General features: G+C 33.6%; 2 protein-coding genes across 3 annotated transcripts; one reads left to right on the top strand and one right to left on the bottom strand.

Annotated features, from left to right (window-relative positions):
- Nucleotides 1-3,890: 3,890 nt before the first annotated feature.
- On the top strand, nucleotides 3,891-12,051 carry LOC147407906 (uncharacterized). 2 transcript variants are annotated; one of them, XM_086436682.1, is made up of 3 exons: nucleotides 3,891-4,045; nucleotides 9,740-10,509; nucleotides 11,315-12,051. In XM_086436682.1, exons 2-3 carry the CDS (start codon nucleotides 9,767-9,769, stop codon nucleotides 11,811-11,813), a joined length of 1,242 nt encoding a protein of 413 aa, XP_086292808.1. In that variant the 5' UTR covers nucleotides 3,891-4,045; nucleotides 9,740-9,766; the 3' UTR covers nucleotides 11,814-12,051. The 2 variants fall into 2 exon arrangements, with proteins under 2 accessions (XP_086292808.1, XP_086292809.1); XM_086436683.1 differs by lacking the exon at nucleotides 3,891-4,045 and adding an exon at nucleotides 4,063-4,190.
- Nucleotides 12,052-16,095: 4,044 nt separating this feature from the next.
- Nucleotides 16,096-18,445, bottom strand: LOC147407907 (uncharacterized protein At4g00950-like). The gene is made up of 2 exons (XM_086436684.1): nucleotides 17,788-18,445; nucleotides 16,096-16,405 (listed from the first exon to the last, which is right to left on the bottom strand). Exons 1-2 carry the CDS (start codon nucleotides 18,385-18,387, stop codon nucleotides 16,331-16,333), a joined length of 675 nt encoding a protein of 224 aa, XP_086292810.1. The 5' UTR covers nucleotides 18,388-18,445; the 3' UTR covers nucleotides 16,096-16,330.
- Between the last annotated feature and the right edge of the window lie 402 nt (nucleotides 18,446-18,847).

Genomic DNA, 18,847 nt, shown 5'->3' on the forward strand with positions numbered 1-18,847 from the left:
TCTTACTAAAAATATATTTTTCTTTGATTATATTTATTTATGGTTAATTGACCAAAATATGCATCGAAAATAGTTTAATTCTCACTATGGTGCACTATTGGAATTATTTTCAAAAATGGTGATTTACCGTTTTCAGAAATAATTTATTTTTGCCAAATTAGTCAAAAATAAAATAAACAGTGTTTTGATAATTCTTTTTACCAAAAATACTATTTTCTCTTCTTCTACTTATACTAATTTAATGTAAAAATACAATGTCGACAAGGTCTTGTTGACACTGTATAAAATAATATTCTAATCTAAATCGACAAGACTTTGTTGACACTGTATAAAATTATATTGTGATACAATGTCGACACTAGTTAAAATAATATTCTGATATAACGTCGACAAAACCTTGTCGACACTGTAAAAAGATCATATTCTGATACTATGTCGACAAAGTCTTGTCAACATGTTTAAATTATATTCTAATATAATGTCGATAATTCTTGTCGGCACAGTATAAAATTATATTATGATATAATGTCAAAAGAGTCTTGTCGACACTGTATAAAATAATATTCTGACCAAATGTCGAAAATACCTTATTGAAATTGTATAAAATAATATTCTAACCTAATGTTGACACTTTATAAAATAATATCCTGACCTAAAAAGGGTATTTTCGATATGAAAATTTACTAAAATACTATTCATTAATTTTTTTTTTACTAATTTGGTCAAACAATTTAGTTCTAAAATGATAATATATCGTTTTCGGAATTAATTTCAATAGTGCACTATTGAAAATGAGGGGTATTCCTATCAATTTTTCAATTGATGATTTTGTGAAAAAAAAAAAAAATTACAATGAAGTTGGAAAAGTAAGGCTTGGAGAGAGTTTCCTAAACTTTATACAAGGAAGAACATGTAAATTGTACTTGAGTTTTGGTTACTTAGTAAATTATCATTATTATTTTTCTCTCTATATTTGATGAAGACATCAGTTTAGTGGGGGGTGAGATAATCAGAAGCACAAAGAGAATATAAAAAAAGAAGCATCACGACTTTCCCTACAATTGAGAAAGTGTTGGGTATGGGTTTAAAGAAGCTTAAACTCCACCACTCATACATATATAAACATGTAGTGGAGAGCATTACATGTCTCTATTTAGGCTCTAAAAATCAAATACCATTCCGTGGGGTCAATCTTTCTTTCCCATTTTATTAGAGAAGCTAAGAAGTTTTCTTTAATACGGGACATTACTAAATTCGCCAAACATGGGGATGTTTTTAATTGCAAATTTGCAATGATTCCTCAAAAGGAAATCTTTAATGGTTAGATCTGTGGTGATGACACCATAGATCTGGTTCAATCCCGCCATCATCGAGTAGCTGATCTCACTAAATATACGTTTACCAATCACGAAGAAAAGATATTAAATTTAATTTTAATTAATAAATTAAATTCAAAATAAATATAAGATGACCGTGAGGTTAGTTATGATTCATGGAACTAAGTGTTACATGACGAAAAGCACCATGTTAATAGATTGAACATGATACAATGATAATTTTGGACCAATAAACAGTTAATGCTTGTAGGTCGTGAGTTCGATATCTAGTATGAGCATTAATTCCTCAAGGACCACCTGTAAGGGCATGTCGTCACTTACCTGGGACTAGTCCTTGGACAAGACCATAGTCTATGAACTAGGCAAAAGTCTAGATACGGATTTGATCCGCTGTCTATAGGGATATCTAGTTATTAAATAAATAAATAAAAAGGACTAAAAAAAGTAAATTGTGGATTAATGACCAAACTTGTTAATAGGAAATAAACTGAGAATGGCTTAAACGTATTGGGTATGTTTTGATCCAATAACTTTGGATCCAGATTAATAAATTGGATCCTGATAGGTACCAAATCAAATATGGGTTTAAATCTACCATGCCCCAATCCGATAGTACCAAAGAAAATGTGAGAAAAATATGGAAACTATATTTAGATCCATTTGCAATTGGATCAGCATTGGATCCAAGTATTAGGACGACTAAGAGCCCAATACATCAAAGGACCAGATCAAATCAGTATTGGATTGGTTATGGGTCTAATGAGGTTCCCAACAGATGGGTACCAAATCAAATCCCGGTCCATTGATAGCTATGTTAGTAGGGATGTCGATGGGCTGGGCCTGGGCTTAGCTTTGGCTAGTTCTTTGAAAAAGGCTGGCTCAGCTAAATTTTGCAAACTGATATTTACAGCCTTCAACTTGAAACCAAATCCCTCAAGTGCGTAGGTCATGAAATGGGTGGCTAAGTGATGAAATCAAACATGATTTTTATTTCTATTTGTAGAGTTGCAATGGTTGGCACACCAACTTTTTTATGTAAAACACCAAAAAATAATATTAGGTATCGTAGTTGAAGTGTGGAAATTTTTTAATAAAGGCACCCGTTTATGTTTCTTCTTCTTTTCCAAAGAAACTCCTCAATTTGGATTTCTATTACGATGAGAATAACTAGTTGAGCTCTAAACGTACCAATTACGAGAGTGATAGTAAGTGACAGAAGAGTTGAAGGTTGAATATTGTATGATTATCACCACAATTGTCCCTTTCTTCCTCATCTCTATTACGATCACTGGTGTTCCCTTCTCCTTCCTCATTTTTTTTTTCACGTCTCAAACTTCTATAGGCACCCCAACTTTTACTTATTACACCCCAATTTCTTAAATTATTTATCACACCCCAATTAAAGATAAAAACACAATCTTCAAACATTATAAAGATTCGGCTCAAATTATAATCTCAACATTACTAAACATTATAATACTCATTTGAATATAATTTCAGTAGTTGTTTACAATTATGATTAGGCTCATATAAAATCTTAAACCCCAAAAATAGAAATATAGCAACAACAAAAAAATAAAAAATGAGAGAGCTACTACTAGCTCCCCAACTTTTACTTATTCTCAAGTATTCACTTATTTTTAATTGGGGTGTAATAAGTAAAAGTTGGGATGTCAATTGCAGCTCTCAAAAGAAATGTGTGATGAAATAAATTAGGAGCTTCCAATAGGCTTGTTGATGGGCTTACCCGACTTGGGCTGCCTGAAAATATACGGCTCAGAGGCTTGGTATTGAGCCCTCAAAGGTAGTGTCGGGCACCAAAGTTTCTAGTCCATTAAATTTGGGTTGGACTTGGGCCTTACAAAGTAAACAATGGCCAGTCCAACTTGGCCAAGCCTCCTATTACATTTATGTTGTTTTGTTTAGGGCACACGTTAAAGTGCAATAAATTCACAGGAAATTGGAATCTGAGGGTATTTTGATAAAAAATAATTTTGTAAGGGTATTTTTGGCACAATATCCATTTTCCAAAGGGCACATGTTACCAACAAGACCCTATACTATTTATAAAATAAGAAAGTGGCTATTGACACCCAATTTTTACTTAATACATCTTAATTTCTTAAATTATTTATCACACACCAATAAAAGATTAAAACACACGATTAAAAATTACAAAGGTTTGACTCAAATTATTATCTCAACAATGTAAAATATTATAACACTAATTCAAACAATTTCAATAGTTATTTATAATTATGATTAGGTCGCATAAAATCTTAAACTCATAAAATAGAAATCTAGAAGAAAAAAAGAGATCTTTATTTTTTATTTTTTTTTAAATATTAAAATTTTATTTGATTTTCTAAGAAGATTTGCTAGATGTACAAACTTCAAAGTGATTCAACAGAACAAGTTCCCAACCAAGGGGACAAAACAATGGGCTTCAGGTTATTGTTTTGAGGGGAGGGCCTAAAGTTGGTGGACTCACCGAAAGACAGGTGGCTGATTGGGACATTTATTATTCCAGAAAAAAAATAATAAAGTTTTGTGATTTTCTAGAAAATATAAGTATAAATATGACTTTTGAAATTAAATAACGTAAGGAAGATTCGAACAAACGCCATCCATCTACTTGTCGTGGATTTGTAAGCAAATCCAGACTAAAATCAAAGCATTCAAGTCCGGCTACAATGTTTCTTTTACAGGTATCTTTCTTTTTTCCTTCTCGATTTAGCAACAAAAAATTAACGATTTATGCTTTGGGATCTGTGAATTTGGCTTTAAAATGAGTTTAATTGATGTTTGATTCACTTTGGTTTCATATATAGTGAAGCAAGATATAGGATTCTGGTATAATTCTTGCAACTTTTTTATTTTTATGATTTGTGATGAATGTGTGGATTGCTTGAGCTACTTTATGGACACTTCTGGGTTAGATTATGTGATAATTTTGGAAATTTCGGATGTGGGGTTTCTGTTTTTTTGTTTGTTTTTATGGTGAATTTGGATTTGGGGTTTTTTATATTTGTTGATTATTATTTATGTTGATGATTCAAAGTGTGAATTTAGAAATTCTAATTCAATAATCTTTCCAATATATCAATCACTCATGAATCTAAGAGTTGTATAATTCCAATAGAATAACCAAAATCTAATAGAAATTGAAGCAACCTTCTAAAATGTCTTCCTGCTTGTAGTTAACCTGATAGAATGACAGATTTTCCAAAAACATTTCTAAACTCAATAGCAAATTAATACTAGAAGGAGAGAAATAGAAAGAATCATTTTTCATTGTGCATGAAATATCAATAAATTTTTTACCCATCAAGAAAAAAAAAATCCAAGCAAAATAGGATTCTGAATAGTCTCTGCTGATATTAGTGTTTTTGTTTCCTTGGATTAAAAACAACAAACCAACAAAAAACCCCTTCTATAGAGCTCCAACCAGTTAGGATTGCTTGGAGAGCACTTGTGGGAAAGGTGGCTTCCCCAATCCCACAAATTTCTCTAGATGTGATAGACATTAAAGACTGATTTTTACATCTCTTTAAAGAGGACGTTTTCAATCTCATTTCGTTCAAACTAATTTATAACAATCTCCCATACGAATGAAATTTAAATAGGAAATCAAAATTTGGAGTATTGTGGAGAAATTTTGCATGTCAGTGGTGTCTTTTGAACTTAAATACTTCGTTAGTGAAATTTCATATGGCGTATTAATTGTCTAGTGAACTTTTGTCTTGAACTGTCTAACTTTATAATGTAGACCAAACAATGGATGGCATAAATGACTCTTCCAACACATCTTTGAGTTCTATCGATTGTGCTTGTTTCAGCCATGAGTTATCCTAGGTTTTCGTGGAGCACTTAAGAGAATTTGCCAAAATTCCCCCACTTCCATACTCACATAGGGTGATTTTATCAAAATATTCCTGCAATCCACATCCTATTACAATGGCCAACTATAAAAAGCATTCAGAGCCGATGACTCAACCCCTACATAATAATACAAGTGATGCTACTGCACCACAAGGATTATCATGGCATGAAACTCTATGTAGTGCCCTCAACAATCTTCTAAAAACTTGTCTTTCCCATTAAACCTTGATCTTGGGATTTTCAATCATATAGGTTGTTTGACTTGTTTCCCATTGTTGGTTAATAATTTTATATTGGTTTTAAGCTCATCCCCCTTGATGTATACTGAATGTTACGTTTTAGTTTGACTCCACTTAAGTCAATTGTAACAATTGTGTTACACAATTACATCATCGAAAAATATGCTAATATCTCACATTTATAGCAAGCTTATTATAATCTTCGAGCATTGTCCTAGTTTTACAAGTGCTATAGAGAATTAATTTGAGTTCTCACGTGAAATAATCTAATTCTGCACATATATAGGTGCATCTATCTAGAATGTCATGTATCACAACACCTCATTGGACATTCCAACTATAGAAAACATTGAGAATAGACTCATCCTCTCATCATATATATCTATTGTTATGTTATAGAGATGGGTAGAGTAGTACCCCGACAAAACATTCTAACAATCAGTGATTTATTATCTATAGACTTAAGTCCATATTCCCCTCAATGGATTATAGGCAAGCTCTCTTGCAAGTCATTTGGTTAGAGGATATACAAAATTCTCTTTTGACCTCACAAAATCAATAGCAATGATCTTATCTTTCAACAATTGTTCACAGTGTTGTATCTAGGGCGAATATGTTTAGACCCCTATTATGAGAATTATTTTGAGCTTTCAATATAGGAACTTTTCTATCACAGTGTATAAAAACAATGAGTACTGGCTTTGGCTACGATAGTATATCCATTAAAAATGAAGTGTCCTATTAGGAAAAACTACCTAAAGTATTGTGTAAAGTATCACAATATTATTAACAAGTGTATCAAATAGTTTAAATTAGGTGCTTACATAAATTGTTTTACTTTTTATCTTTTCATCAAGTAGGTTTTTCAATCAACTCTCTATGACTTGTAGTTTTGTTTCATTAATACATTCTTCACGTCTAACTTATCAAACAATTTGCATATCTTGTTCTTTTATTCTTCTTTCACCATGGTTCTTTATTTTTATGGGAGCAATACATGTTTAGAAGTTTTCCAAACACTAGTAAACACCTTGACACTTGGCACGCCTGCCACGTGCCTAGGTAACGTTGCTACTAAGTAAGTGTGCTACAGAAATGATGTCAGCAATTCATGATAAACATGAGATTGCATATCACTTTAGAGTACTTTAATTGAGATAAACCAGCATCTACATTGTTTTTAAAATTACTACTGGGATCAAAAGTTTTTCTGACTGGATCACAATCATATTGATTAGATTTCTTAAGTACTTTCTCAATGAAATTTCATTGAGGCACTGGTATCCTCTCTGAATTTTTACTCTATTTTTTTTATAAATTCTTAGGATTACATCTTGTGTTACCCAAATCTTTCATGGCAAAGAGTTTTATTAAAAACGTTTAGTGCTTTTTATCATATCAGAACTGGTGTAGTTGATCAACATACAAGTAGATAATGACTCATGGTTTTTTTGTTTTTTTTTTTGTTTTTGGATGGGTGAACTAGACTTGAACTCACCACCCCATGAGTTATTATTGAAACATATTTACACCTTGTAATATTGTAAGCATCCCTAGACTTCAATATGAAACTTCTTCGATTTAACCTCTAAAAATTGTAGGCATTTCTATTTTGAGCAGTCCATAAAAAACATAATCTTTGGTTTAAAACTTGATGGGTAGAGGAGGATGTCATCCATAAAATTATTGTAATGGTTAAAGTGAAGATGTAATTTTGGAGCGCTACATGGCCGCATCCCAATCAAATTAAAGAGAAATGACAACAATCGACAGTAAGACCAAAGGTGCTTATTGGAGTTGCATGTTGGACAATCAAGAAAAGCATGTTTGTAGATGGAGTGTAATGAAGATAGGCTTTCTTATCTTTCAATAACAAAGATTGATAAATTATTAATGAGTTCTTTAGAATCGTTTTTCATTCTAAGCAGAGAAACGTAGGAAGCAATCAAAGAGAAGATCGAAGAAAATGTGAAACTTTAGAGTAGGAACATGGAATGTTAATTATAAAACTTCAATGGAGAAGTATAACTTGATGTGTACATGACACAATATAATCCATGACTTAGATAGCATAGCATGAGTTTATTATCGTAACTCAAAATCCAACCAGACTACCTTCAAAAATTTGAAATCCATGTTGATCTAGTAAAGCCAGTGAATTGAGATTATAGGCGAGGATAGTTAGATTATCTCAAACTAGGTTGTAAAGGTCATGCAGGATTTAGTATTGGGGGCAAAATTATCCTGTCGATAAGGATCTTGGAGATGTTAATAACGTTGCCATGGATGGTGTTGCCACTGTCCTCTTTTTGTTCATTAAATCAAATTCCATTTTGTGCTTGAGGCTCTTGGTAGGATGTTGGCTGGAGCAGTGGCTATTGGCAAGTTATTTGGCTTCGTAGTAGGCAAGGATGATTCAATTGTATCCTATCTCTAGTTTACCAATGAAACGCAACAGTCATTCTCTTTGGGGTTAAGGCAGTAAAAGAGGAAGACGATAAAATTGTAGGAGTGTTATTGGAAAAGGGTAGAAGGGTAAAGACAATAAAATTGAAGGGGTATTATTGGAAAAGAGGGAGAAGAGGAAAGAGAATAAAGTTGGAGGGGTGTTTATCGGAAATGGTAGAAGAGAAAAGGCAATAATAAAGCTGAAGGAGTATTCTTGGAAAGGGAGGAGAGAAAAGTGAATAAAGTTGAAATTGTTTCTCAAGATGCGTGCGGATTTAATTTGAACCACTCTTTATGGGGATGAACATTGGGGGGAAGACAACCGTTGTGTTTTATTATATATAACATAATCAACGGGACTATTTTTTTATTTGTTTGATAAGTAAAAGCAATATGTATTGAAGATGGTCAAGGTGAACAACAAACAGTACAAGAAGAATAAGGCCGAGGCCAACAAAACAGGAAACTCTACCCAATCCTGCCGCCCTATAAAGTCTTCGAAAAATGTTCCTTCGAACTTTTCAAAGGCTTTACACCGAAAAAACAGAAAACCTTGTATAGAAATTACAATATAATCAATCGACTCTTCTTTTCCTTCAAAAACACGATTGTCCCTCTCCTTCCAAATGGCCCAATAAACGGCAAAAGGGAGGAGAGACCACAATATTCGCTTTGTCAAAAAGAAGGAAGAGCCTAACCCTAACCACCACCACGCATCAAAGAGTCCTCTAAACATTCCAGGAAAGCTCCCAACGATCTCAAAAAGCTCCAAAAAATGTTGCCCAGATTTCCTATGCCACTTGACAGAATCTTGTGCTTTTTGACTCATGTTATTCGAATGATAAAAATTCCCAGACTTTTTGAAATGAAACAGATACGGGTACAGTCTCTCATTTTATTAGATGAACTTCATAAAAATGGATGGTCTTTTTTGATAAAATTGACAAGAAACATCTAAAATTTGTCCATGTAGAGACTTAAGACTTTAATTTCACTAACATCTAAAATGTATCATCTTTGAAGCTGTTGTAGACCTGATGAATAGGGTAAATTTATTCAGTGAAAAAAACATGCAAGATTTGTCAGTGTAGAGAGACGTATGTTACTCATCATCATCATCTATACTGACATCAAGCATATATCACCATTCAACATTTTCTGTATGTATATCTTCTATTGAGGTATGTATCTTCATATCTTTTTCAAAACTTCAGCCAATTTCTTTTTCAATCTACTTGCCTTTTTAGAGCCTTCACCTGGAAACAAAGCGTTCCTCACTCATGCCATCTGTGGTCTTCATTCTCCGAACTATTTCAAATGACTTTCTTTTATCTCATCTCCTATTGGGGCTATTCCTTGATTTTATCAAATTCAATATCTGTGAATATGTTTCTTTACCGTTGACCTTTCAGCTCCATAAGGCATGTTGGTCTTATTGTTGTCTTGTAAAATTTTAAATTTTGTTCAATTGACTCTGAGTTAATTATATATGGACTATCAATTTTGAAGCTGTTATAAATCAATTAAGATCACTTGGAGCTTCAAGTGGTACTTCGAGCTGGGTGACTTACAAAAGTTGTTTATTTCTGATCAAAATGTCGAAAGTAATGGAAATTTCTACAGTTGTATAATTTTCCGCCAGCATCGTACTAATTCAACAACACCCGTCACTCTTAAAGATTTTCTAGTCTAGATTTTGTTCATGTTGTAAGGATGATGCAATATGGATCCATTTTTCTATTAGCCTAATCATTAAGATATACTGAGTTATATGTTTTATAACAAACCCTCTATTGAATGTCTACCTCCTAACAGACTCCTCTTTCTTTGCAGTAAAATGTGTCAGAGACTGAGATAGTGATGGCAGCAACAGAGGCAAGGGCTGCTTGGCAGCGTGCAGCTAACCGTTGCTTCGTCCAAGAAGACGCTAAGAGAGCTCCAAGGTTAGCTTCCTGCCCATCATCATCTTCTTCGAAACCGCAGTCCAACAAGGGACCCAATGACGCGGAAAGTGGACCAGGATACCCCTCTGCTGGTTTTACACCCCTTAACTGCAATTCCTCAAAATCTAATCTACCACCAGACACAAAATGGTGGCTCCAGCTGCAATCCAACTTCGGGCATCCGAACGATTTCACTTATGAGCAACTAAATGCATTGGAGGTGGAGCTGGAGTCCCTAAGAGCTGAGGAGGTTAACCAGACCTCCAAACTTCCCGAGGATCCACCAATCGTTGACGAGGAGTTGATGGACTTGGACCCCGTTGATGAGTTAATTTCAAATTCTGAGAAGCTTTTTGATATGGAATCCCCTTGGATGGGAAGTGAGAAGAGTGAGCCATGGTGGCGCACCGCTGATAAAGATGAGTTGGCTAACTTGGTCGCACAAAAATCGTTAGAGCATATCGAGAATTGTGATCTTCCACCACCCCAGACAATGCATGTTAGGAGGGCCCCATTTGGTTGTCTTGAGAGTTTTGATCACCAGGGTGGAATTTTCTCGTCTTTAGATCAGAAGGCACCCACTTGTGGTAGTGTGAATAGAACACAATGGGACTCTGGTGAAAGGGGGCACTCACTCTATGGCTCAAATAAACCATTCAGGTATTTCCTTGGACTGTTTCTTTGCACAGTTCCACTATTTTCTTTATGAATTAGTGTCATTTAGTTTCTTGAGGTCACCTGATTTCGTCATTCGTATAACATATCAAATGAAATACCATTAGAATCTAGAGGGTTTTTTTTTTTTTTTTTACGTTATCCCTTTAATATCGCTTGTTTGACAAAAATTTAGAAGGTGGAGGTTACAAGACTTGGCAACATCAAACCAAAACCTATCGAACATGCAATTATACTAAGCATAAGTAGTGTAGCACATAGGGCATAAAATGGGTAGAATTTTATCCGAAATCCGAATTTAGCAGGTTTGGACCCTTGAAGTATATCTGAATAAAAATGGGTCGAATATGGTTTGATGTGCCTTGGTCTGAGTTAGATACATATCCATCCTTATATACACCTAGATCCAAATGATATATTACTTTGAAAATTATATTTTTAGGTTTTTCAAAATATCATTTTCTGCTACTTTAATACAACATAAATTCTTATAAATAAAAGGATTGTAATAGTAAAATAGAATATTATAGCAACTAGCAAAGTAAGTACAGTAGAAAAAATGATGAACAGGTCAAATCCGGATACATGTAAAAAAAAATTCCCAATCTGAATATCGATGTACTTAGATCCAGTAGGATCCAAATATCTATATACTCAGATCCAGTACGGATCCGACCCATTTTAAGCCCTAGTAGCACATCGATAGGTGTATGGAGAAGCATGTAGAAACATCTCATCCTGTTCTTTTCATGTTATTCATGAGATGCTTAATCTTAATGCCGATGGTCAGCTCCAGCAGTACCAACAGTCCCAGTGCAACCAATAAAGATCCGAAGGAAACCCAACACATGACAGAGAGCGAACCAAGCAAGGCTCAGTTGTTGGAAGCCATCCACCATTCACAAACACGGGCGAGGGAGGCCGAGAAGGCAGCCCAGCAAGCCCACAGTGAGAAGGAACACATAATCAAGCTCTTCTTCAAGCAAGCCTCACACCTCTTTGCATACAAGCAATGGCTACAACTGCTGCAGCTCGAGACTTTACGTCTCCATCTCAAGAACAAAGACCAGCCAATTTGCACTCTCTTCCCGATGGTTCTACCATGGATGCCATACAAAGATAGACAATCGAAGAAGGATAAGCACAAGAAGGCTATGAAGGGGAAGTGTGGCCCACCGAGATGCGATATTTGTAAGTGTGCCGTTGCTTTTGCTGTGGGTTTGGGTCTTGCTAGTGCAGGGCTACTTCTGGGATGGACCATGGGTTGGTTGATACCCCCCATGTTCTAGACTGACACACAGGCGTCTAGCTTGGTAAAACGGGGGTTAAGGATCTGAGCTAGACCTCCATGTCTCGTGGGTGCGACCATTGGTTTAGTAGGTAATGTGGGTTATGTTTGTTCGTCTTATACATAGATTCCGTTTGTTTATAAAGCCGCTATTTATGTATCTTGTATACGTGTGTACATGTGTATATATTTGAGTTATAACGTAGTCCGACAGGAAAGATATTTAATTGTTTGAGCTATTCGAAAATGGCCTCTCCTCCTATCAACTATATTTATTGATGATCAAAGAAATTAGGGGCTTGAGATAGTGAGAGTGGACATGCATTTGGTGCTTGCAGTGTCATCAAAATTTGATATTGATATCCCCTAAAACTGTCACGTGTTACTCTTTCGAGAATGCTAGGACTGGGTTCTGGTCATAATTCTTATACCAACTTTGGAGCAAACAATAATCTAATATCAGATCTTGCAAACCTAAGTCTTCATTCTGAATACAACAGTGGACATAAGCTAACGCTAATCTCTTGCACATAGGCAAATCTCATGATCAGGTCAGACACAATTTGAAAGATTATGGTGGTGGCCTTTTGAAACACCCTCTTATGATCGAAGTCTGCCACAATTTAATAGATTATCAAGTTTCAGCGTAAAATGTTGCATATCTTTACTTTCGTTTTGTAATCTTTTATGTCTCTTTTATCTTTCCGTTATTCATGCATTGATGTGCCCTTGAATCATGAAGTCAATAGGACATGTGGTGCCTCAAATGCCCTTTTGTGTATTACACCCTTTGTAACTGGTTCCACATTGTCGATCATGGTTTAATGGGCGCATATTACTGCTTTCATAACCATTTGTGACGTGGGCGGCGTCATTTTTCTTTTCATGGGTCAGTTCTCGTCTCCTCAAAAGTCATAATTCAACTCCCAGAAAAATTGTCTTTATGCGCGTAGGATCGGGTGCAACAAGAACAAAGCTATCGTCAATTTGGCATCATTTTGCCTCATTAATCGAGCCATACAGAGGATGAATATGTTTGAAGTTGTAGGTGAAGGGGCCCACTAAGTTAAGTTGTTCAAATCTCATTGAACCCACTTTAACGTTGACTACTAACCACTTTGCTTGGCTAGAAAATAAAAAATATCCGAAACTGTAGATATATTTAAGAATTTATTTTTTTCAGATCGGATCTTCTTATCCCAAATGTTTCTAGATAATAATATTTTCTTTGATTTGAATTTCATCCTAATTGTTTCTGTTTAAGGGTGAAATTTTTTTATTTATCGTGCTCAAATAAAGGAGGTGTTTATTTCTGTTAATTTTCTCTTGCAATGTACTTTTGTAGTTTAATTATGGTCACCAACCTTACACTTAACTTTGTTTGGTGAATTGTCTCGTTATTCTCTTCCTCTCAGTATGAAAAATACAACTTTTTGCTCAACTGAAATCTTGTCAGATTGTGGAAAATAATTTATAAATTGAGAAATATCCCGATATTTAACCTAAAAAGGAAAAATATTAACAGAAACGACACCAAGCCATTCAACTGGTAGCTAAGATAGTTGGTACATGGTGTACATTTGGTACCTGCCCCTACTCTATAAATTCCAAAACTATCTTACTCTTTAAGAAATCAACTTTCTTGAAGAATCAAAATTGGGGTCTTGTTAAGTTCTGCACACGTTAAAGTGCAATAAATACACTTTCGAAATTGGAATCCAAAGTTATTTTGATAAAAAAAATAATTTTTAAAGGGGATTTTCGATACAAAATCTAATTTTCAAAATGTATTTATTGCACTTTAACGCGTACATGTTAACAAAAGAGTTGTGATTTTCTAACTCTTCCCTCTAACAAACTCTCCCTTCCCTCCATGTCCATGGATAGCACCATAACTTTTCCTTGAGATACACAGCTGCACATCTCTATAAATATGTGTATTTGTGTATTACGTGAAAAAAAAATCTATGATTCTATGCACAGCCATGTGTGAAGGGGAGTCAATTTATCATTATTTTTAACAAAATCCTAAAAATTAAAAAGAGTCGTGCTGAGGTGACACAAAGAGAGACATAGGGATGACATAATGACGTGGTGTCGTGCACATTATCATAGATGCTTTTCCACGAGATACAAGCAAAAAGCATCCATGGTTATGTGCATGCCACCACATCATTTGTGTCTCCGTTTGTGCCATTCCAGCATTTTCCAATTGAAAAACTCACAAATTTTTAAAAATTAATCTTAAGAACAATGTTAGAGTGATTGCAAAAGCATTGCGAGGTGTGCGCCGAATTATTGATGTTTTTCACTCGTTCTTGAGGAAAAGCATCAATGGTTCGTAACACACTTCCACGTTAGCACGGTGCCGTAAGGAGTCACTTTGGCATTTTTCTGATCTTAAATGTTCCAGAAATCAATTAGTTTCATCTTTGATGAAATCACTTGAAAGAACCATGGGGTTTTCTTTTACTGGAATTGGAGGTTGAACCATCAAACCAAGTGCACTGTGGATTTATTTTCTTATAATACATTGATTATCACACTACATCCAACTTTTATTATTGTATACTGGTAGGTAGCATGTGCAAATGCACATGTATTATAAAAGTTAGGATACATACACAATTAATTTTTTTTATAATTACTTTAAAATATTAATAAAGATAATTTTAACTATAATATAAGAAAAGGTTATTTTTGTAATTTTCTATAAGTAACTAATATGTGATTATAAGAATTCTGATATTATAATTTTATTCCATTTGATAAAAAATGACCTTAAAAATAACATACAACAAATGTCTACTTTTCCTTCTATTCCTCTCTCAAAGGATTGATCCATCTTTGTTTTTTTTTTTTTTTTCAAGTAATGAAAAATTACTTAAATGACTCTAATAAAGGGATTTATTTTTAAATAGTCTCTAAGTTTTAAACGATAGCTTAATAAGATATTTAGTAAACTTTTTATTTCTTAATGGTCCCTCATTATTGATGAACTCACTGTTTTTTTATTGACCGTCGATTTCAACTCAAAAAAATCATTCTTGATCGATTTTCATAAATAAATAAAAGTAAGAAAAACTCCTAACTTTTTACATACATCTTCAAAATGTATGAAAAAACTCTTGAAAATAACTTCTGCTTCCTTCTTTAATCCTTTCCGTTGAAATGGAATCTCCAAAACTTGATTAAGATGTCAAAAATCTAATTTTTCTGGATGAAAACAATGAATTTGAATGGTTAGAACATTCAATCACGAGAAATGTAAGAGATGCTTAACTGTTAAGAAAAGAAAACTTTACTTAAGAGACCACCTAAAACTTAGGGATTATTTTAAAAAAAATCCCTCCATCAAGGTCTTTTTAAATAATTTTCCCAAAAAATAAACATGAGTTTTAACTTGTAAAAGCATTTCCAAAGATGTCACTAGGGCATTTTTGTCAAATGTTAGTCCATTTTTAATAAGTAAAGTAACGTAACATGTCCAACGTATACGCTAGTGCACACAAGTTAGCTACCTTTTTGTAACTGTTGATTTTTATTTTTTAATTTTAAACTAATAAAATAGTCGTTGTTAACTATTATTTTCAAATCTAACACGTTAGTATATAGCACCCTTAACAAGTCACTAACTTGTTCGTTGGTGCAAATTTGCCACTTAAATTTTAGCTTTTGACCCTAACTTGTCCATTGCAAATGCTCTAAGGCCATAGAGGTCATGGCGGCGAGGACCAGTGACAATGACATTTCTTTTTTTCTTTCTTTCTCCCTCTCTTGCACGGCTTCTCTCCTCTCCTGAACCCATTACCTCAAAAAAAAATTACTGGCACTCCAATTTTTACTTATTACATCCCTAATTTCTTGAATTATTTATGATACCATAATTAAAGATTAAAACACACCATTCAAACATTAAAAAAAGCTTGATTCAAGTTATTACCTCAACATTACAAAGCAATTATAAGACTTTCAAACAACATTGGCTGCTCCTATAAAATCCTAAATCTAATAAACAAAAGTCTAAATTTTATATTGACACCTCAACTTTTACTTATTATCAATAATTGGTTTATTTTTTTTATTTTTTAATAAATTGGGTGTAATAAATAAAAGTTGGGAGGCCAATAGCAGCCTCTTAAATAAATTAGTCCAACCACATTGAACCATGGAGCAACTAATTTTACAAGTTTTCGATCGAAAAATGATTCGATTCTTAAATCATTGCACATGAAACACGTCTTAAAAGTTAAAATCGCAAAGGAACAAAGATTGATCAGAGATTATCGTTAAATGTAATATAATAAGTTACTATGCGTTACACTGTAACAATAAAGAACCAAATTACAAACCAACAAACCTACACTATATATAAGCCCATATACGACGCTTTCTTCCTTTCTTAGCTTTTATTTTTCTTTTCCTTTTTTTTTTTTTTTTTTAACAAAAATTCAACGAAGAGGAAAGGAGAACACCACGTGGCAAATGAAATTGACTTGATGAACGGTTGACAAGAAGTCACTTATGGGACCCACTTTTTTTGGTTTTTCTACTCCATGGGACCACCTGCTTAATCGTTCCATAAATGGAAGCCTGTATTTCACATAAATAATACATATTAAAAATTAATTTAATTATATATAAAGAGATCTACTAACGACCAACTTTTACTTAAAACACACCAATTTATAATAGAATTTAATATCTAAATGATTGGTGTGTCGTTAGTAAAAATTGGTCTAAGTGTGTGTTTAGTAAAATTTCTGGAGTCTGAACGGAGATTGTCTACCTATAAAATTCAGAGTTCAGAAGTTTTATTTATGCTTGTTTCGTTTTAGATTTCAAACTTCAAAATCAAAATTCAAAAGTTTTAAATCAACAATGGAGAGACGTTGAATGAAACTTTTGTAATCTAATTTTTGATTTCCAAACTTTAGATGTTTCCAGAGTTCTAAAGTGTTACCAAACAAATCTAAGGCAAGAAAACAAAATCCAACAATATTCTTATAATCTATCCCTTTAGAGCTTTTATGAGAAATTCAATTCAACTTTAAAGATACCATTATTAAAAATTAGAATAACTGTTCATAAGTCCAACATCATAATTAATTTCTTTATTAAAAGAAAAAGTTGGTGGGGGGCAATATAAAGTCTCTAATTTAAAGTATAAATATTAGTAGAAAAGAAAAGATTGCTTAAAGTAGAAAATACCTAAATAAGAAAGTTCAATAGAAGGATAACTATGACTTTCTCATCATCAAAGCCCCACCCAAATATCTACAGTCCACTAAAAATATCATCTTCTTTCATTTAGTTGTTTTCTTAAACTAGCTTTTAATACAACTATAATCTTTAAATATACTCTCACATAAATTAATAAAAATACTAAAAATGACATCTCAAACATTATAAATAATCAAAATTTAAGTAGGTGGGTACATAGAAAAATGATCAATAGGTTAGGTTTTTTACCTTTTAGAGAACAAAATAAAACAGTTAATCAAAAATATCCAAAAATAATAATAAAAAGAAACTTAAATATCTATAATATAATTATAAATAATTAAAATTCAGGTGGTGGGTGTATACTCAATTGGTCAAATGGGTTAATTCTCTAGATAACAAATTAAGGAAACTAATTATAAAAAAATTTCCTAATAATATTAAAATGGATTTTACTAAATTAACTTTTTTCCCTTCTAAATGAAAGAAAATAATAATGACAAATAAGAAAATCATAATAAAAATGGATTTTTCTTCCCAAAACTACTTTTTCTTCTATATAAAAGAAAGAAAATAATTATACAAAATATCCACACACAAAAAAAACTACTTTTTTCTAACTAAATGAATTAAGATCCTAAGAGGGTGTATCATCTTTAATAATAATAATAATAATAATAAATTAAGATTAAAATTTTGAAATTTTGAAAAATGGATAACAAAGTAGTGTGTAAGGTGACATGTAGACTTACCCAAAAGTGAGACCTTGTGTTAGAGAGACTCAAGTTCTCACTCCTAAACCTTGTAGTCTTCACCTTTACCTTTCCCACACCACCACATTCTTCTCCTTCACCACTACCAAACCTAGAAGAAGAACCAGATGAAATGACAAAACTACCCTCACCAACATCTTTATTGTCCTTCAAACCCATCCATCTCCAAGAACCATCATTGTATCCTCTCTTGCTATGAACCATTGCACCAATCTGTCCTCCTCCATCAAGAATATTAACAGACCTCTGACGGTCTCTTCTTAATAAGGTAGCAGAGTAAGATGCAGATCGACCCACAAAAGGTCCGTCCAAGACAGTTGTTGGGGAGGCCATATTGGTAATTTTAACATCTGTTAATAGTCTTGGAGGTAGTTCTAGGCACTTAGCACTGCTAGGCTTGGGAAGGATAGTGGTGTAGGTTCGGGGCTTGCCTGGTTCTTCTTCCCACCGGAATGGAACCGAAGCTTGGGAACGAAGAGGTGGTGTTAACGTACCTCTAGGCTCGGATAACTGGCTAGGGAGTGAGAAAAGGGAGAGTTTAGGAGTGGAGTTTGGTTCGGGGTCTGGTTCGGATCCCATAGCTGTCTCTGAAGTCTGAAGAGGAGTCGGAGGTTCTGGTTTGAGTTTGTTAAAAAGGAGAGAGGACTGAGGAGTTTGCTCTTGAGAAAAGCCGGCCATCTTCATTTATGCTATTTTCTTTTGGGTTATTTAGAAATACCCCTCCAGTTTTTAGTGAATATTTGGGATAACTCCTGAATTTTCAAAGTCATGATATATGCTTTGACCGTGGTCGTCTTTGAGAAACTAATAGAAAATGATTGAAATACCCTCTTCTTCATTTTATTGTCAAAAATCCCAGGTTTTAGTGAATATTTAGGATAACCCCTGCATTTTTCAAAATGATCAAACCTCACAAAGCAATGAATTCCTTGAGGCCACCCTCTAGGGTCCAATTGATCTTCAACTCAACCAATTGCATGTAGGACTTTTTGAGGGGACGGTGCGTGTGATCGTGGGATTACTCACGATAAACAACAAA

This window comes from Akebia trifoliata, chromosome 3 (assembly GCF_017979445.1).
Source record: "Akebia trifoliata isolate Shusen 1 chromosome 3, ASM1797944v1, whole genome shotgun sequence".
NCBI classification, from domain to species: domain Eukaryota; kingdom Viridiplantae; phylum Streptophyta; class Magnoliopsida; order Ranunculales; family Lardizabalaceae; genus Akebia; species Akebia trifoliata.

Excerpts from the sequence above, each read along its gene's own strand:
- LOC147407907 (XM_086436684.1), bottom strand. The coding sequence starts at position 18,387 with ATGGGATCCGAACCAGACCCCGAACCAAACTCCACTCCTAAACTCTCC. Across the intron at positions 16,406-17,787 it reads ACACAAGGTCTCACTTTTGG|GCTTCCATTTATGGAACGAT; the intron begins GTAAGTCTACAT and ends TGTGAAATACAG.
- LOC147407906 (XM_086436682.1), top strand. The coding sequence starts at position 9,767 with ATGGCAGCAACAGAGGCAAGGGCTGCTTGGCAGCGTGCAGCTAACCGT. Across the intron at positions 10,510-11,314 it reads GGCTCAAATAAACCATTCAG|CTCCAGCAGTACCAACAGTC; the intron begins GTATTTCCTTGG and ends GCCGATGGTCAG.